Source organism: Achroia grisella, unplaced genomic scaffold (assembly GCF_030625045.1).
Source record: "Achroia grisella isolate CSIRO2021 unplaced genomic scaffold, CSIRO_AGI_Agris_v1 utg1173, whole genome shotgun sequence".
Taxonomy (NCBI): domain Eukaryota; kingdom Metazoa; phylum Arthropoda; class Insecta; order Lepidoptera; family Pyralidae; genus Achroia; species Achroia grisella.
The window spans coordinates 916,374-938,705 of NW_026712589.1; the positions used below are offsets into that span (position 1 = coordinate 916,374).

General features: G+C 32.8%; 1 protein-coding gene across 1 annotated transcript in view; it reads right to left on the reverse strand.

Annotated features, from left to right (window-relative positions):
* Window positions 1–526: 526 nt before the first annotated feature.
* LOC131851137 (gamma-aminobutyric acid receptor subunit beta-like) overlaps window positions 527–22,332 on the reverse strand; it is a 56,604-nt gene continuing 34,798 nt past the window's right edge. Inside the window, exons 2-10 of the mRNA XM_059201588.1 lie at window positions 11,602–11,702; window positions 10,236–10,303; window positions 7,375–7,601; window positions 6,005–6,087; window positions 5,518–5,655; window positions 4,408–4,692; window positions 2,840–3,015; window positions 908–1,069; window positions 527–690 (exon numbers count right to left, since the gene is read on the reverse strand). Of these exons, the coding sequence (XP_059057571.1) occupies window positions 529–690; window positions 908–1,069; window positions 2,840–3,015; window positions 4,408–4,692; window positions 5,518–5,655; window positions 6,005–6,087; window positions 7,375–7,601; window positions 10,236–10,303; window positions 11,602–11,702 (1,402 nt within the window). The 3' untranslated portion in view covers window positions 527–528. The remainder of the gene's footprint in view (window positions 691–907; window positions 1,070–2,839; window positions 3,016–4,407; window positions 4,693–5,517; window positions 5,656–6,004; window positions 6,088–7,374; window positions 7,602–10,235; window positions 10,304–11,601; window positions 11,703–22,332) is intronic.

Here is a 22,332-nt window from a genome sequence, read left to right on the forward strand (position 1 = left end):
ATATGAAAAAAAAAATTCCGCCAATTACTGAAAAATATTATATATATGTTGTTGGAATATTTTTTGTCGGTTTAGAATTGAAAGCTTATCCTTCATTATTCAGGATAAATATATACCAAATATTAACTTTACCTACAATAATTCGATAATGTTTATATTTTACCAAGTTCTATTGAACATACTTTAACACTACATTGAAATATACACCTAAATCAGACAAATTACTATGCAAAACGCATAGTAATAAAATATTATTAATACCATCTCTAACAATATCAAGAATGTTGATTGACATACATTTTCAATTAGACAGTGTTTTTTTAGAATACAGATCGGTGAAGAGTATCTTCCCGTTTACAGAAATTTCATTCGGTGCGGCAAGATCACAAAGTGCTAATAACAGCACTGTTTCAAATTTATGGAGGGTTCCAATGGGCCCTCGAAACAATTCAGAATTAGTACGTGCCAATATCGTCGTATGTGTTAGCGTGTTAGCGTCATCCATATCGTGTTAGCGTCTGATCAAATTTATTCCTCGCCAAGTAGTACCAAATCATCAGCAACCACGTCAGAAACATGCAGGTAAATGATCCAGTACATGAGATTAAAGCAGACGAAGCAGACGGGAAACACGATGCGAGAGTACTTGTCGATGTCCGATGGTGTGGTCCCCATAAGTTTGTTCATTCCCTGCAAATATTGTTTAGCTTGACTTTGATGATTAAACGTAGTTTAATCTTTGATATCTAAAATTCGTTCAAGTACAGATAAATAATAATTAATGAATTCGCTTTTGCAAATACAGATAGAGAACACTCGCTAATGATCACGAATATTAAATTCGCAACATTATAATTGTGATATCAAAATATTATTAACTGTACTTTTATAGTCTTATTCTATATACCTTTGGAGTTTGCATCATATGGGCGGGTGTGCCAGCTTCCTCATCAATTGGTGGGCCAGGAACAGGTGGTGGAGCAATAGCAGCTCGAGATCCATTAATAGTATTTTCCAACGTGGCGCCTTTAGAATAAGCTTTGGAATCGTGAGCCTTGAATCGAATTTCCTGTGTAATTTATTCAACAAAATTACTTAAAATAAATTATAATAATAATAACAATATATCTTGATATCTCAGCTTCTGCCTAGGTTTGGCAATGTCAGTTGTGAGCCGAGTAGTGAAAGCAACAACTCGACGTATCCAATATTCGTTAACGTAGACGTTGTGATACGGGTCGAGGTCATTGCCGGTGAGGACAGTGTCGTGTCGTGTAAGAATGATAGAGAGGAAGGGATGAAGCGGTATGATCCGTCAAAAAGTTTTCTATCATTATAAGACCAATCGAGGTAATCAAGCCTTTGATAGTGTTCCCCAAACAACGTTTGCCAATAATGGGAGTGTTTAGGTAGATTGGACGGAATTAAAGTGGGGGTCGAGACTTTTCCATCGTAAAGTGTTGAATTGTGGGTAGTTCAATGTCCCGATGGAGATCCGCATAGCGAATGAACTATGGTGCGCCAACTTGACGCAATAACTTCTATTATAGCGTTTTTAGTATTTGAAAGTAAGATGTTGCTATATTTCTTTAGAAAATCTTAACATTTCTAAAGAACATTTCATTTTTTTAATATATTTTAACTCAATAGAACGTGCTAAGTATGACAATGGTTATTTGTAGCCGGTTGAATATTAGCATTTAAATATGGAAGAATGCGGATGTGAATAAAGACGTGTCATCAGGCATAAATGATATTTCAACTGTAAAGTCGGAAAATAGGGTAATGTTGTTAGTATACAGCAAGTGGAGGTGAGAGAACGGTACGGTAAGGAAGGGTTCATATCTAGTGGGGGTCTAGTGAAGTTATACGGTGGCGTTAGGAATGGCTGAATAGGAAGTCGTGTATTTAGTACTAGTCTAATCCTAATGGTATAGTCCTAATGGTATAGTCCTATACTAATAATAATAAATTCAAATTCAAATTCAAATTCAAAAATCATTTATTCATGTAGGACATTTTAGCCGCTTATGAACGTAAAATTTTTACATTATAATTTTATTTTTTCCCTACCGTCCAGTTCGGTATATAGATCCAATTGAGAAGAACTGTCAAGAAACTCAATTGAATTACCTTTTTTTTTAAAGCCAGTTTATTTACAATGTATTTTTATATAGGTGTCTATGTCTAACATTAAATGAAAATTCAGTGCATGAACAACTATTGCCATGCACACTCGTCATTCAAGTAATCGTTTAGTGAGTAATAGGCTTTGCTCAGTAAATATGATTTAACAGATGTTTTGAATTTATTTAAGGGCAATTCCAACATATCCTTTGGTATCTTATTGTAAATTTTTATACCTATTCCCATAAAAGACCGTATTAAATAATATGGACATGTAATGCGTAGGAACGAGGATAATATTTTAAGAAAGGTGTTACATATGAATGTGGATGGTTATAAGGGCAGAGGAAGGCCGAAAAAGAGATGGATGGACTGTGTGAAAGATGATATTGTAAGAAAGGAAGTAAATAACGCGATGACTGCGAACAGGGATGAATGAAAGCGAAAAACATATTACGCCGACTCCAAATGAATGGGATAAGGAAGAAGCAGATGATGGTATATACTAATAATAATATGTAGTATTTTTTTCTGTTTTATTGTATATCAGTATAAACCAATATCTAACACTTTACAGACAGTTTAAAAAATTAATACTTTTTAAAATTTCATCCTAAAGGCTCCAGGTGTTTTTACTTTATACTGATAAACCGAGTTTATACTTAATCAGTGTTTTAAAATATTGTTACATATTATTAATTTATATTCTCACCGTGGAGCGGCTAGGCGGCATTGGTCTGGATAGAGTGCTAGTCCTTGGAGGAGGCATTGGTTCAGAAGGTCCAGGCATTATTTCTCCAGGTTTCTTGTCACCGATTTTGTGAACAGCAGTGAATCTTTGCTTCCTCATCTGTATACGTTTTGCCATGTATCCAACAGTCGCATATTCTGCAATAGATTATTATTATTAACTTCCAATTAATTTAAATATAACATCGCCAGCAACATTAAACGTTAAATCAGAATATATCGCGTAAACTGCTAAGTGTATTATTTAAATCATATAATTATAACAGATATTCTCATTTCATTAATATACATGAGAATATATATTATATTTATTTTCATTCTCATTATCATAAATTTGGTTTTTACGTTGTAAAATATATATACAATTAAAATTATTTTTTATTAAACAGTAATAGTGATGACTTTGCGTAATGTTCTTGAATTACAATTTTAATAAAATGTCAGAATCTTTTATATCCATTAATACCTGCCTATTATTGGGTTATGCGTCGCTTTGTTAATATTGCACTGTTATTTATTTTACATATATTATCAATAAACTAGTGGTCATCCAGTAATCATAATTCAACCACAATTAACTTATATTCAGATATTATTAAGTTTCTATTGTCAAGGACTTGCTTCACGTATTTTATTATATAGATTGCTTTTATAACAACACAGAAATCTGTATTGATTAGTTAATTTGGCAATTATTATTGACATTAATGTTTTGTTACGTATAGTATAATGGTAGCGTGTGATTTTTTTTAAATTATGTTTATTATGTTTATTATATTATATTTATGCGTAATTAACAAAAATATTAGTATTCTCGTTCTACATACTAATTATTAGTACGAAAAATTTCGTACTCCCTCCGCGCATTTTCTCAAAACGGCGTACAACGTTCTCGCTACTCGTATTAATATATAGATGTACTGCATTGTGAGATGCGTTTGCAACGTTGCTACGAACTTGTGTAGACATGTCTGGCTCGGTCGGGTCGGTCGATGTTAGTGCATATATAGTATCTATATTAAACTTCGCTGCCGTTAGGGGCCATTCATAAGTCACATCACACGAGTTTTAAATACTTTTTTACTATTACATTACAAATAAAATTTTATATTTGAACCCCCCCCTCTCCCAATACCTTGCCCAGTCTCTGCGTGATGCGTGTAATTGATAGGCCCTTATGAAGTGATATATTGTAATCAATATATGATAAGTAGCGTGTAACGTAATAATTATTTATTAGTATTAATGGATGGTTGTTAATTCCGATTTGCTATTTATCAGTTAATTTGTATAATGAACGTTAAGTTATTTAATATTGTGATTTAACTGTTCGAATATTATTAATACAAACTCTATTACTGTTATATACATGTTATAAATTATATTTCTAATAAATGCCAGTTTTTGTACATTGTAATAAGACAACAGCTTACATCACATTACATCAGTTACATTGTAATTGTATAACATATATGTATATAAAAAATACGATACGAATTTCGATAGCAAGTCCATTCCCTCGTTTGTTACCTAGTAGACTAGCGAAGACCATTACGAAGCAGGTGCCCAGGTAGACGTCGATGGACTTCACGTACGAAATCTTAGGTAGAGCTGCATTAGTGGAGGACATAAGTGTAGTCATCGTGAGGACAGTGGTGACTCCCAGCGACACTCTAGCCGGAGTCGCATTTCGATTCAACCAGAAAGACACCCATGAGATAATCACAATCAAACCAGACGGAATGTAAATCTGTATTAAATAGTATCCCATGGACCGCACGAACTGAATCTCACACGCCAACCTCGAATAATTTCCTGCAATACACATTTCTATTAGCACCACCAACATTGATTGTTTCATCTTAATCTTACAGGTTATCAATTAAACAAACCAAATTTTCTTTCTTATAAAGAAAATTATACGCACTACCTATAGCTGAATAATAAATAAAAACTCATAATTTTCTTAAAAAATAAATTTTTAAATTTACATAGTATTTCTTTCTCTTTTAATAATTTTACTGCACCAGCTCTAGTCCGGTCCTAACTATGTTCATGACTATTTGAACGTAAAATAATTATATCTTTTTTTTTATAATGGCAATAATAGATAATTTTAAAATTAGTATTTCTTTCTCTTTTAATAATTTTACTGCACCAGCTCTAGTCCGGTCATAACTATGTTCATGACTATTTGAACATAAAATAATTATATCTTTTTTTTATAATGGCAATAATAGATAATTTTAAAATTAGTATTTCTTTCTCTTTTAATAATTTTACTGCACCAGCTCTAGTCCGGTCCTAACTATGTTCATGACTATTTGAATATAAAATAGTTATAAGTATTTTTTATAATGGCAATAATAGATAATGTAAAAAGTTTCATTTAAACTAATTTATCATCCATGTTTCTAACCGTTAAACTATGTATAAGAACTGTACTCCTATCATTTAACTAAAATATATACAGTCCAATAGAAATTAAAGCATAAGCTATTTGAATTATCCAACAAGGATTTAATAAATGAAAAACAAAAACTCATGCAAACAATTTATTTAAGCTAAATGCACAAAATTAATTCAAATTTCCTCCGGTTATTATACCCGGATCTAGTGGGTTGAGTCGGTGCGCGTTACCTGTGGTAAGGGAGATCTCCATTGCTCGTTGGCGATGACCCAGCACCTTGAACTGCGGCAGAGATACCTCGCTGGACACGCCCACAGAATTAGGACCTTCGTTCCACTTGTATCGGATGTCCCTCATGGTGTAGCCAACTGTACCATGCAGAGATATGGAACGATAAAACAAGCACCCATTCTAGTGGGTTTTCTTCATAAATAGATCGAATAAACAGCGATTACTAAACCTCTGTTCTAACAAAAGAATGTGTCGTAACAAGTGAAACGAAAATTTGGAAGCATTATTAATACTGTTTCAGATTTTACATCTACCAAATATAAAAGCCTCACAGTTCTGCAGTGTATCCAGTTAAAGGTAAGTAAATTTAATTGTATTACGTCATTTTTGTCACGAAGCACAATTAATAAGTTTAATTAAAATAGGGTTTATTGTAAACATTATAACTAATAAGCCAAATAGTTTATAATAAAAAAATTTACTCACAACTTTCGATTTCGATGTTGCATAATTGACGGTCCATAGGAAAGTACTGCAAGTCCATAGGACAAGAAGCAGTAATGGTCAACCTGCAACAAATACAACCACTTAAATATGTTTTCTTGCTTTTGAAGTGTAGTATATATAACGAGTTTATATATAAATCTTACATATATAAACAAAAACTTTGTTGCTATAATAATGGATTAATTAATTACAATAATAAAAAAAAATAATAATAAATGCCTTTGTGATCTAGCAGTTTAGCACACCGCTTTACTTCCGATAGTCGCGGGTTCGATTCGCACGGCGCAAACATTTGTATTCATGAGTATTATTTTTTACCGTAAGCTATATTTGTAGAGTAGTAGAATATACATATAACTTCAATTACAGTACTATACATTATAGAATAAACCATTGTAATAGAATATAGATAAATCGGTATGTGTGACATAGCAATACAAAATGGCTTATAACTTAGATAAATTTAATATAATATTTACAATTTTATTAATTTAGTACAATTCATACAGCGCTATCTGGTCAAATTCAAATTAAAAAATCATTTATTCATGTAGGACATTTTAGTCGCTTATGAACGTCAAATTTTTACACTATAATTTTAATTTTTTCCCTACCGTCCAGTTCGGTATATAGATCCAATTGTGAAGAACTGGCAAGAAACTCAATTGAATTACTTTTTTTTTAAAACCAGTTTATTTACAATGTATATTTATATAGGTGTCTATGTCTAACATTAAATGAAAATCCAGTGCATGAACAATTATTGCCATGCACGCTCGTCATACAAAGCAAAGCCAGTAGTAATTACTTACTACTGGCTTTGCTCAGTAAATATGATTTAACAGATGTTTTGAATTTATTGAAGTCCCAAGGTAGAGCTTGTGTTCTGAGTACAAAACAGCTGATATAATTACATAGAATTTTTTATATAATTACGTACATTATATAGGAACACCCAGACCGATACAAACTACCCATACTCGTGAATACAAATCATTGTACCGTGTGAAGAATCGAACCCACGACTATCGGAAGTAAAGTGGTGTGCTAAACCTCTAGGCTACGTAGGCTGCCGATTTAGCATCACATACATATTTATATTTCCGTTATTATGTCTTAAATACATAACAACCTCTTTGCTAAACTTTTACCAAAAGTAAAAGTTTAAGGTCACCAGTAACTTGACTGGTGGTCGGTCTATTAGGTCGAAATTCCGCTGGAGACTGTTGTTAATATCTGGTGAACTGACCACAATGTGTTAACTATATCTTGATCCTATCCTCATCCTCTGGTGATACAATAATTGCAATAGTCACGATGTTGTCTATGTATGTTTATGTCAATCTTACCTTATACTACGTGTTATAGATCCAGAATGATGTATACGAATAAATTCGTTGCTTGTAGTCGCAATGTGGAAGTAAGACTGTTTTTCATTAACGAAGAAAGTATCAGGTACCCATATATTTTTAATAAATTCCGAACCAACGGACAATGTTTCGACTCCTGTCCGTTTCTTGTAAGCCAGCCTGGGGTCCGTCCAAAACTGTCTGAAGTAGAAGTCCAGTGTAAAATCCTGAAATATCGTTACACGTGTAAAACATACATAACTCCATTGATGCATAATGGATTCGATGAATATTATCCGGCAAATAACAGCTGTATACTGCTATATGTCATAAATAATAAAACTGACAATTGATGCATATATTATGCTGTTTCTGATTGATAAATATTCATCTTTAATTATGTTAATTGAATGATTGAACTGTGAAATGAATTGATACATTTATATGTAATCGTATGAATAATAATGTATTTATATAATATATTCCAGATGAGAATATAAAATGACAGAAGACCGAAGAGCTGGCAGCTACCTTGGACAAAGAATTAGTCTAGCTATTCAAAGAGGGATCGCTGCCAGTATCTTCGAAAATTGCCTAAAGGGACCCCTTTTAATAATATATTTTAGTCATCGTGTTATATTTTTTAAGCTTTTTAATTTTAGGTTCTTAGTTGTACAATTAGGTTATGTAAATTACCCATTTAATTTCATAATAATCTCAACATTGCTATTAATCAAATGAAAAAAGTTTCAAAACTCTGCGTAATATCATTTCTCTTTCATTTGTTATTATTTTCACTTGATCCAATACTATACGAATGTATTAGAGTATGAGACTAGCTTTAATTATGCGACTTATAATATATTATTCAACATTTATTAAGTATTGGCTTAGCGAAGTGACACAGTCTATATTTCATTTAGTATAAGGTAAAAAGCTGCGTAATCAATATATTAGATGCTCAGTGCTATCAATTTATATTGCAAGTATCTTTAATACTACTCAGTATATTATTAATATTTATAATAAGAAGGGATTTAGTCATTTACGATCACTTCAATATTATATACACTAAAACAGGTAACGAATTCATTTCCTATAAATTCCTATTCGTAATACCTACTATTAGTAATATTAAAACCCAGTAATATGTGGCTCGAAATGAGTTTTAATTACTAAAAAAATATATATTTTTAATTATAACATTTAATAAATATAATATATATAATTCAGGAGTTTATGTATTTGAATGTTAAGAATGTACTGATAATTAGAATTAAATTTAAAATTAATTATATTTCTTAAAATTTAAACTATAACGCTTAATATATTAGACCTATTAATAATTTATTTATTTAATAACATTACATCGATATGGTCATTTTAATAATAAGCAATGTTAACTGCAGAATAAGTTCCAAATCCCAGACATACAATGTTGTATTTGTTATAGATGCAAAATGATTTTGTTAATGCACAAATTAATTAAGCCTTGTATTGAAGTATGATTCTTTAGATATGTTCTCATATTTTATATGAATTTTAACGTATCGTGAAGTAAAATAACATTCAATAAATGTTATTTCAATTGTGAATCTAAATAAAAGCACACCCATTACACATATTAATATATGTATCCACATTTCGTCTTGATACAGACGTGAATACAATAATGATACTGTATGTTATATATATAATTTATTTTTTATATTAGAAACAAAGTACTACCAATGTTGTGTACTTTTATTGTATGTACTATATCTAATATCTACCGTATAGCTAATATCCGGATATTGGTCACGTCCTTCGGTGACTTTGACAGTCCCCTTGATTTGGCTTCCACTAGGGGTCATACACCCTGGTCAGAGATTAATATTCGTTCTTTGAAACCGTTATCAAGGGTATTCGGCGACTTTTTTTTATTCAATCACACAATGGAATTACGGTCCGCCATTATCACGAATTTATTTTTGTTATAACGGTGTGTATTTGTGTTTTCGGAAGGTGAGCAAGTTCGAATTATAAAATAAATAGTTGTTAACTCCTACTAAAATAAAAATAATAAAAGAAACAGTGAAACTAAAGCAAATATTATAATAAAAGTTACCACGTCCGACCAGCACTCATTGGACACAGGTACAAACATTAAATACATTCATAGCAAGACTACTTAAAGTTAGAAAATTTCAAGGCGAGTGGCGAGACGCAAGTTTAGAACGCCATTTTAGAAACAGCAGTATGAAACCCACAGTCACAACAGATACCTACAAAAAAACTTAAAAAGCTGAAAACAAAATAAAAAACAACAATGGAGCAAATTTACGACAGTGTTTTGCTTGGAGGGATGCTTAATGACAAAGTACATTTCAGTATGTCTTTGGTTTGACACACCCGAAGGGCCGCACCACCGCTTGCGATCCAATCGAAGACTAAGTTAGTAAAATACAGCAAGTTTGAATTTGTTGGTGGTGCGACGCCTTCGAAGTGGTCGGCTCCATAACGCCGGCATGCTCGCAGCCTCGTGTCTGGGGCTGCTCGGTCGCCGCGACTGAGCGCGCGGCCGGAGCGACCGAGACAAGCGTGAACTGACAGAGGCGAGTACCATGAGCACTTCGGAGACGGAGCCGATAGAGAGCACAAACATGGTGACCCCCACCTCCACTGGCGGACCTGCAATCAAGCCCAATCGTGAGTCGCGCCCCGCACAGTGAAAACCAAACCAGAGGACGATGACGTGACGCCCGGAGCCCTCGACCGAACGATATCTACGAATGGAACACGCTCGATCGACCGAGGGTAGCTAACCTAACCTAATCTTTTTATAATGACCATCTACTTATAGTAGTTTTGCATTATTATACCATTTTCACTTCAGACAGAGAGCTGATGGAAAGCACGTACATGGTGACTCCCACATCCACTGGCGGTCCTGAAATATCACAGTAGTTACAGTACCTGGTTAATTCCTAATTGTTTCAATTGATTTTGTCTTCTGTGTCTCGTTTAATTTCGTGTGAAAGTGAATTGTGTGTTAGCGAATAGTTCAAAATTAATATTTTTATTTACGTTAAAATGAAATTACCCTGAGTGTTTAGAGAAAGTAAATCTTTCAAGATAAATAGAAATTAATTATGAGTTATATCTCATCGTTTTAATATGTAATATTGGTCTATTTCCTTATTTATCAACAACAAACTTGATTTTAAACCTCCACTGGACGTTGATTCACACGTAGCAATGTTAAATCGCCAATTCGTGGTAACTAGCTTTATGCATGTTCGAATAAACATTTGCCCTTTGGATTTGGAGCGCACATCAAAACGTTCAAACTTAAATGTCTGTATCGTGCTCCGCTTGCTCGTAAAGTTCAATACGAATGTGTACTCTGAGTATACATGTTTACGAAGCGTTCACTTTCATTTTCAAATGTATGTTCTGAGGTTTCAGATATTTGTGCAAATCTTTGATGTTATGTCGGTATCATAAACGATTGAAGAAATTATTTAGCTAAACCTATATTAACTTATAACATAGAGATAATGGAAATAAATATGACACGAATAAAAGAAGTGTGAGCAAAGGTATGGCTGACTTAGATGAATAAGGTAGAAAAAGTACAACGCAAACTTCAAGTAATAATGAAAAAATAAACCAATAATCAGTACATTTGATAGCAATATAAATCAAATGATTAATATTAAATATGTTGAAGAAATGCCTCAAGGAGAAGAAATCTCAAAGCGTTTGTGCACGATACGATTTGACACCTTATTTACCCACCTCATGGGTCCAACTGAACGTTGGGCCAATCTTCCAAAATTAAAAAAAATGGCAATTCAATTTATGAGACCATTATTTTTCTAAATAAGTCCATGGACCCAATGAGACAGTCCAGAACACTACTTAGTAGCGGTATTATTACAGAATATTGATAAAGTAATTCTTATGAATGTACAACATATAACAAATATTAGTATAGGTAAGTTGCTTCTGAGCGGAAATGGAGCTCCGAAAGTAGTTCGAAGCAACGTTGTATATAGGGAGAACATAAGATCTTGAATCACTGCGGTAAACGATCTAGTGCCTAATCGTATCGTGTTTAAAATGCAAAAACAGATATTAAAGTAGAATTATTTTCAGGCATAGTTAGTATGGCCTTTAAAATTAAAAGTAAAAAATTAAGCAAATGTAAAAAGTATTTTGTCTATTAACATTTAAAATACTAACCTCCGTAATTTGGTCTGACTCTCTTGTCATAGCTTACACTCAGAGAATCCAATATGGCGGAAATGTTGACATCACCAAACATTCCTCCTCCGCCCGTTCCCCTGCGAAACAAATTACTGGATGTATTTGATTCCCACTATTGAAATTTTAATTGGCTATTAGATTAATATTTAAATGATTTATTGGAGACCATGTGTGCAGTTGTGTGTTTGAAAAAGGAATATTACATTTAGTCTATACTTATAAGGCAAAAAAAGTGTTCAGGTCGACAATTCCACGAATGTGACTATTTCTATAACCTACGGTCGGTAGAGATTGTGACAAAAATATGATGTATCTACATAAGTGAACAAGTGTCCTATATGATTAAATGATTTTGAATATAGTTTGCCCAAACAAAACAGACATTTCCACAATAATTGCACCTGTGTGAAACCGGGACGGATCGCTAGTCATGAATAAGAGAATGAGTGAAGGTAGGCAGGGAGGTCCCCTACGATACAACGTATGTTGGACGCACGTACCAATTAGGTGGCGTGTTGAAAAAGGGACAAGTTAAAAGCGACGAGCCTGTATGAATACATTGATGAATTAGAGGAAACGAAAGACGCTTCCTCTTCAATGCGTAGAAATGAAGAGAATATTTTAAAGGAAGCATTAAAGATAGCAAGGATGGGAATGTAGTATATGGACATATAATGTTTAGGAATGAAGATCTTAAGGAAGGTGTTTCATATGAATATGGATAGTTATAAGGGCAGAGCAATGTCGAAAAGGAGATGGTTGGACTATGCGAAAGGAAATGGCAAGAAAAGGAGTGAATGAAGATGATTGGGAACAAGGATGAAAGGAAAAGAAAGACATATTACACTGACCACAAATAAAAAGGATAAGGAAGAATCAGATGAGAGAAAGCAGAAGCTATTCATTTTAATCAAAGCATTCGATGTTTTCTTGTCTCTGCTTACTCAAATGGGAGATAAACGCGAAGTGACGATAAATCATTTCAATTAAATTAAACTGTGGGAAAAACCTGACTCTCTACAACTGTTGTATACACAAAAATAGGAAATTCTAGTAATTATAATCTGTAACATAATAAAACAAGAATGTTTACAAAAGTATCATTTGTCAATAATGTTACTGTAGATAGGTCTCATTAATTCGATATGTTTACGACACAATTGATTAGTAAACATAATTACAAGGATATAAACAATAATTATGATGATATCGTATAATCTCATCAATTAATTCTTGCCCATAATATACTAATACATAGTGAAGTAATTTGCTTAATGAATATGTTTACCATAATATATTAGTGTTTAATACTAGTTGTGCACGCGAATTCGTCCGCGTGGAATAGAGGATCAATGACGAATTTCCATACAAACTTTCTACAAACATTGAATATCATATTTATTTATTATTCAACAGCCTAAAAAATAGCTTTTAAGCTACTAGCTTTAAAAATGACGATAATTGCATACAACCCTTCATGTTCCCTTTCAAACCCTTACAACCCTTTTTTCCAAATTACAGCTCGAAAATGAATTTTGTGCCTTTCATACAAACGACGCGGTCACGTGATAGAATTATGTTTTTAAAGGAAATTTAGTTATATGTATAAATATTTTCAATAACGTCATAATATCTATACGTATCGTTTTTGACATCGCCACAAAAGCAATTCATAAAGTGATTTCTTACCAGAACACTCCACAAATAGAGTTCATTTACTGAAATGCATACTTTTTATCTCTTAGATTTATTGCTTCCAGGTAGTTGTCTACTAGAGTTAGCCAGACACACTTGCAATATTCTCATTTTAAAACATTTGGTTCCGTAGAAATATTTATCTTTATCGTGGTCGTGGTGTCGAAATTTGACCATAATTTATTTAAATTACAAGTTTGTATACTATCAAGTTTCTATTGTCATTAACTATAGACAAACAATTAACATATTCCCAATTTGACCACAGACTTTAAAAATAAGCAAAAGTATATATATGTCAAGTAAATGATAATATGTATAATGTTTTTATTTATTTACTTAATTATTATTACGTTCTTCAATACATATTTTTTATATAAACTGTGATGCACAATGTTGCTTTCCCGCTGTTTTACTCTGAAATCAGCGCGCTGCCCACAGTCTGGCACCGCGCGGCAGTGAGCTCGAAATTTGATAAATTGAAGTAGCAAATAGTGCGGTTATGGAAACTACATATATAACTTCACTATATGTGTATATACTGTGTTTTATGAGCTGCTTTATATATTGAAAACCAGTTAAATTAGATCCACTTTACGAGCAAGTGTGTTTAAAAAATATTAATTATTATTTTTCTAAATACGAAATTTTATATACGATGTCGTTTCGTTTGGGAAATATAGAAATGTAATAACAAAGTTACAAAACTTACTATTATTCGCTAGGACTAATAGAATCCAAAACTATAGAATGTTGGCTATTTGTCTGCAATAGCCAACATTCATGTGTGCGGCGTTCACTAATGTGTTAATATGGTTCTTTAAAATGTACTGTTTCTGTTCCAAACGATTTACAAACAATGTTTATTTGTATTCGAAGTCGCAGGCTCAATTAGTGATAAAACGAACTCGAATAGTCGTTTAACATTAAACAAATTGTACCAGCAAATACAACTAGGCAAAACGGTTCTGATGTCTTACAATTAAATTCTTAAATGTAAACCAATTTACAGTACAAAGGAGGAAAACTAAAATCTCTCATAAATAAACTTGCAATTAATATTGAACTGTTTCTCATTTCAATTACAGGTATTGAATTTCTGTTTAGTCTCTTTGAAGACAAAACAAGTTAATTGTTTGTATTACCTCCAATTCACTACCGACGTACCTTAGATTCGTATGCCAAAATTAAGAAAGAGATATTTCTAAGTGCAGCGAACTACTTGACAAGTTTTTATACTATTTTTAAATTTTATAATAATATTCTTTGACATATTATTTTTGTTGATTTTCTATTATATATCGCTTTCATACTAGTCGCAATTTTTAATTTAATCTCCGTATTTTCCTCATTAAAACCCTCAGCACCTCTCACTAATCAGACACATTGGGAGGTATCCAATTCACTAATTGAACACTATTTATTTAAGTATATTTCCCTATTTTTTTTAACCATAATATTACCAATGAGATAATATTACTCGAAAATAGCAAGCTTTATGCAAGATGCAGAAATTTTAAATCTATCTAGTATTTGTGGATTTACGACAAAATTATTCTTGTTGAAAACTGGGTGATCACATTTTTACAAAATATCAATTTTAACACTACAGGTGATTTTGCACAGATTAACTTTAGGTTTCATTCACCAGTATGTTTCCCTATTATTTTTAACTATAATATTGCGTGGGAGGGAGTATAAAATTACTCGGAAATAGCAAACTTTATGCAAGAAACCGAAATTTTAAATCAATTCATCAATCATATAAATCAATTTGTGAATTTAATTTTTTTAAAACAATAATTATAATAAAATAAATAATAATTATATAGTACAAGTCCCTATACTTGTACTATATAATTATTATTTATTTTATGATAATTATTTAGTATATATAAAAACGTATATATTATTTACAATACTCATACTAGTACTAGTATATAGATGCGAAAGTTTGTCTGTTTGTCAAATTATATGAAAGATAGAATGTAAAACGTATATAGGCACAGGCAGTCTTTTTTCTCAAAAAAAGCAAGAAAGTCACGAGAAAGACATAGTTTATAAATATATAAAAGATATAACGTTCTGTCTGCAACGGAACCAAAGTACGAAGCACCGCGGCGGGGAAGTCGCACAGAGATGAATCTCTTTACAAATCGAGACGTGGTTAAAAGTACCGACTTATAAATGGGATCCTTGACCCAACAAGCGACGAGAGTCTCTTAAGATGATCAACACTCCGTTCTATTAGATAGTACGCTATTACTGCTACTGGAACATTATTAATTTTATTTTAACTTTTCTCTACTTACAGTCTTTGTAGGTATCGGTATATTAAATCATATGTTTTCCTGCCGCCAAGGAGATTTATAAGATTTTATACTATTCTAACATCTAGTAATAGTTGACCTATTGAGCACAGATGGCCTTTACAGCTTCACCGAACAATAGAGAGCGTGAGCAGATAATAGGTGTGTGGATAATTCACACAGCGTCATCTAGTTCTAAGCTAAGTAGAGCTTGTGTTATGGATACTAAACAACTGAGAACTGAACTGTAAATACTTAGGTGTTTTTTTTTGGTAAATACATAATATTAAAAAACACCCAGACCGATACAAAAAATCATATTTTCGAATACAAATACTTCGATATTTTTTTGTAAATACATACATAGAACAGATCCAGACCGCTATAAATAATCATACTTATGAATACAAAATGTACAGTGCGAGGAATCGAACCCGCGATCTTCGGTAGTTAGGCAGTGTGCTACTGCATGACCACCGAGGTATTTCAAACCTGCAAAAGGCATATAGAGCGGCTATTAGTCAACTCCTGCCTGACGTATACGACTTTAGTTTGTGAACGCTAAAGGTTCTCGAACCGTACTCAGTCGTTTCGATCGCCGTATAAATTGGACGGGGAATCGATCGGAAGGGTGTAGACTATGCTACGGTTGACATATACCCGACAGAGAAATTACAGAGTACAAGTGTGTTATTTTACACTTCCGGAATAGCTACTATCCATATATATAGACAAGAGTTGCTTACAATTTTTGTGATTTTAGATCATAATAAAAATAACCAAAAAGTTTTTATGTAATTGCACTGGTCCTCTACCTCTGGTAATATATACATATAAATAAAATTGGAGTGTCTGTTTGTAATATTGAAATAATCGTTTACTACATGTATATGAATATAAATACGGTACATATACCAAAATATTTTTTTTTAAATTTTTGTCTGTATGTATGTTTGTTCCGGCTAATTTCTGAAATGGCTGGACCAATTTAGCCGGGGCTTTTTTTGGCAGGTCGCTGATGTAATAAGAAGTAGGCTTAGGCTGCTTTAATTTTAGAAAAACCTTTTTTCTTTTAGAAAAATAAAGTTAAATTCCACGCGGACGAAGTCGCGTGTACAGCTAGTATACAATATATCTGTCCCGTTGTTTACATATATAAGTGACCGATGCCTATTTTGCAATACATGGTAACTCAGCTTTTCTCATCTAAAAGAAAAACAGATCTTCATCGGTTTCTTGATATTTTTTTGACAATTAATTCTTCTCTACATCACCTGTAGGTAGAAAATGCATGGTGTTAAATCCGCCATATATACTGTACTATATTCTGTATTGCGTACATTGATTTAAAAAAAAATTGTAGATCAAGGAAACCACAAAATTTCGTATGACAATATTGATTTGCTTTCCTATCATGACAGCCTCGGTGGTGCAGTGGTTTAATACGCCGCTTTACTATCCGATAGCCGTGGGTTCGATTCCTCGCACGGTACAAACATTTGTATGATTGTTTGTATCGCTCTGGGTGTTTTGTGTGTATAATATGTATTTATTTACAAAAATGTATCCATGTTTATATAAGTTGTCTAGTACCCATAACATAAGCTCTGCTTAGTTTGGGACAAGATGGCACTGTGTGAATTGTCCTGAGATATTATTATGTATGAAAATAAATTGTATCTAAATTGGAACAGTTAATTTGGTTTTGAAAATGATTGGGTCCAAGAATTGTCACCTATGACTAGCTTTGGCTGCAATATTCTTCCCTATTATAATAAAAAAATAAAAACATGTTACGCCGACCGGAAATGAATGGAAGAAGCAGATGATGATGATGTTCAATCTTTTTTTATGTATTTATTTCTTTCGTTCTTTTTTGTGTAAGGATCTTATCCTAAACTAGCTTTTGCCTGCTTGCTTCGCTCACGTTAATTTATCCCCTTAGAGGTGGAATTTATCAAAATCCTTTCTTAGGGATGCCTACATCATAGAAGTTTTATGCATGCAAAGTCTCAGCCCGATCGGTTTAAAATTGACAAAGTTTCATATAAACTTTCATCCCCTATTTTATCCCTTTAGGGGTAAAATTAATCAAAATTCATTCTTAGCGGAAACCTACGTCATAACATCTACCTGCATGCCAAATTTCAGCCCCATCCGTCCAGTGGTTGGGGCTGTGCGTTGTTAGATCACTACGTCAGTCACCTTTGAGTTATATATATTTAGATGTAATATATTTTTTTATATTATAAATTATATTATATAACATGTTGTATATGCTGCTATGAGTATTATCATTATTGTGGTGTGTAGTGTAATATAATATATATTATTCAATCTAATATCTGCTTTTGATATTTTGTATAGTTAAGGCGTAAAAGCGTAACATACAAACTCACTTTCATATTTATGATATTAGTTTATACGCCTACATATAAAAGTAGTATTTAGATATTGGATATTACATATAGACGGAGATCCTTTGTTGTTTCTCTCTGTGATCTAATACTTTAGACACAGAGACTTGAGGTAATAATATTATATGACAATGTAAGATATAAAAGCCAGATCTAGCATCTAAGAATCTATATAGTCGTATTGAGTGCAAATGCAGGGGAAATCTCAGATACGATATTAAATACTGTTTCAAGTAAATCACGGGATCGTACCACATTTTATTTCCAATAGTCGACTCTGCAGCCATATCACTAAATGAAGCTCCATTACCGATCTGCTCCGATTTCCGGTATCTAGGTTCTCTCCTCCAAAGCAACGGTGAATTAGACTTAACGCATAGAATTAACGCAGGATGGATGAAGTGGCGGCAGGTTACGGCAACGACGTGTGACTCGCGTGTTCCCCTTAAGCTTAAGGGAAAAATTTACAAGACCATGATCCGGCCTGCTGTCTTGTATGGATCAGAGTGCTGGCCCGTAAATGCGACAGATGAAAGACGACTGCATGCAAGTGAAATGCGAATGATGAGGTGGATGTGTGGTGTGACAAGAATGGATATGATAAAGAATGAATACATTAGAGGAAGTATGAAAGTGGCGCCAGTGTCAGAGAGGTTGAAGAGTAATCGTCTATCATGGTATGGACATGTAATACGTAGGAATGAGGATAATATTTTAAGGAAGGTGTTACATATGAATGTGTATAGTTATAAGGGCAGGGGAAGGCCGAAAAAGAGATGGATGGACTGTGTGAAAGATGTGGTAAGAACGGGAGTAAATAACGAGATGACTGCGAACAGGGATGAATGAAAGAGAAACACATATTACGCCGACCACAAATAAATGGGATAAGGAAGAAGCAAATGATGATGAGCAACAAACGAAGACGTGTCAAAGTAGACTTATATACTAAATAACAATAGGAAAATGTGGGGTGACACAGTCTGGACACGGCCGTGCTTAGTAGACAATATTGGATTTGTCTTACTAGGCATTATTAAATGCAATTATTATTTCTAGGTAACTGTGTCCCATATCTGTCCTTAAAAGATTTATTTACTGTCTACCTGCTGCTTTTTACCCGTGATTATGGCGGTTGTGACAGTGCCGAAATATCGGGAACTCAATAAAAATTAAACGTGGTAAAAATTAAACCTGTGATTTACTAATTATACTTATAGGATATAAAAATTTTGATACTTATATATATAAGTTAAAATTGCCTTTAAGAAATAGGGGTTGATGGTAGAAGGGTAAAAATTTGGGGTTATTAAATATTTATAATGCCACATTATAAAAAAAATAGGATGTGAACAACCTTTATCACATAGGGGTATGAAAAATAGATAGTAGCCGATTCTCAGACTTACTGAATATGCATATAAAATTTCATAAAAATCAGTCAAGCCGTTTTGATTGAGTATGGTAACTAACATTGAGACACGAACATAAATTTTATATAAACGATATTTAAATTAATATATGGCAATATATGATTTTGTTTTTAGGATAAATAAATACTCGTACTTATTATTCATCCACATATCGAAATGTAATATCAGCAACTAACTGTAAACTTTATGCAACCCCAGTCTCGCTACTGCAGTTCATATCAATGCACCCCCTCCCCCGTAACTGCAGTGTCCCCTCCCCCTCGTATCAAGTTAATGCAGTTCTATATATCGATATCCCATATTCCTTTGTTTTAAGTTATAATTCTCTGGATATCGTGACTGATTTTAAATACTAGCGTAATCTTAATATAACTAAATATAAGCGAAAGTTTGTGAGTATGGATGGATGTTTGTTACTCTTTCACGCAAAAACTACTGAACAGGTTTTGGATGAAACCTTGCATCATCATCTCAGCCCGGAAGACGTCCACTGCTGAACAAAGGACTCCCCCAAAGATCTCCACGACGATCGGTTCTGCGCTGCTCGCATCCAATGCCTTCCAGCGATCTTGACCAGATTGTCGGTCCACTTTGCTAGAGGCCTTCCCATGCAACTTTGCAGTAATATAGTTTGTATATAAGAATAACATATAAGCTATAAATTTTATGCGGATGAAACCGTTTTTAAGCTTAGTTTTAATTATTTATGACATTTATATTAAATTCTTTTTTTTGACCCACTCAACACTTCATATGTCACGATCTATTGGGTTGACTGGAAGAGATCTCTTCTAGAGATAAGTCTTCCTTTGTTAACATTATTTCTAATTAATATATCTAAAAATGTATTCAACAGCAATAAAGAATATATCAATAATTGTATTTTACATGACATATAAAATATTTAATAGACTACCTACAGATTTGACAGGACAACATTTTAAAAACAAATTGACTAAATGGCTGTTAGTGCACTGTTTCTACTCTATAGATGATTATTTAAATTATACATACTATGAATAAAAATATAATATACGCGGAAGACAAAAATTATCATTATTACAATTATTATTCTTATTAGTACATCACATTGATAATTATTATCTTCCGCTTAAAAATTTCCATCATCATCATTCATCATTTATACTGTCATTGTTTGGTCATTTTACCCACAATGATAAGTCTATTACCCCATCAAAGGGAGATATATAACATATATAAAATAATAATAATAATAATTGTAAAAACATTACATAATAATCGTTATATATTAAATTAGAATATAATTGTTTTAACATATGTAATTTTTAGACTTGGTAATAAAAATTTGCATGCCTACTGTAAAAAGGCATATTACAGCGCTGCCTGCTGATATCACTGTGGCTTAATTGTTTACTTATATCTGTCTGTAATGCAAATAAACGACTTACTTATAATAATAAAGTCCTAACGAGAACAACCAATTATAGCAGCCATTTTATGACTCACAATTAATGTTTTCCGATATAAAATGACAACCAAGTACATTATAAGCATCATTATATCACCCTCGATTACACCGTATATCTACTTGTTGCCGTTTTCAAAATGCTTCATTATTCAATAAAGAAAAATGGAAGAGTCTCAAGAGCTAATCACGAGACGGCAAGGAGTGCCTCTCGATATACTAACTCGAGTGTGCTACAACCCGCTCTCGCTTTTCACTTTTATTTGCCGAACACTCAAGAATAATTGGTGCAATAATAAACAAATAGGAATAATAAACATTTATAGTTCAGAATTTTAATACAACTATGTTTATGAGTTAACTTTTTACTTGTCAATTTATCTACAACTAGCTACTCGCCCGGTTCGCACGGGTGTACATGTATTATATATAAACCTTCCTCTAGAATCAATCTATCTATTTAAAAAACCGCTTCAAAATGCGATGCGTAGTTTTAAAGATTTAAGCATATATAGTGACGGACAGATAGCGACAGCGACTTTATTTTGTACTATGTAATGGCAATGGTGATTATCTAATGATTTCATTGCTGTGTAAAGATAACAGTTCATATCTATACATATGAAAATATGGGAGTATCTTCTTGTAATCTGAAATGGCTGGACCGATTTTGACGGCACTTTTATTGGCAGGTAGCTGATTTAATAAGGAGTAACTTAGGCGACTTTTATTTTAGACAAAATAAAGTTTAATTCTACGCGGACGATGTCACGGTTGCAGCTAGTAGTAAATATACTTCAAATAATTCTATTTTATTAGTTATATATTAGAAACATGGTCCCGAAACCCGGTAAGAAACTATGAAACTCTTTCTGGTTATTTCCATATATCACGGAAAGTGTCCTGAGGTATTGTTCGGATTAATACCAGCTGCTGAATTACACCAATGTACTACCCGCTAGAAACTAAAACACCATCCTGATGGCATGTATAGCTGTCGTCTACATTGCGATCTTCTAGAAACTTTTTGCCATGCACAACCATCTGTGAAATCACCTGCCAGCAATATAATAGTATTTGCGAACCGATACGATATTGAAGGCTTCAAGAGAAAAGCGTATTCCTTCTTAAAAGGCCGGCGACGCACTTGCAATTCATTTTGATCGTTCCCATGGGCGGCAGGTAGTCATTTAGCATCAGGTGAGCCCTATGCATGCTCGTTTGTCCCTATGCCATAAAAATATTTTACAATTATATTCCCATATAAATTGTATATAAATTTCAAGAGATTCACATATTTAATGTCCACAGTAGTGCTGTAGCTTCTTACTAAGTTTCCATTTCTGATGGCTATCAGTTCGATCTACGTATATTTTTACATTTATAACCACATCTTTTCGTATTAG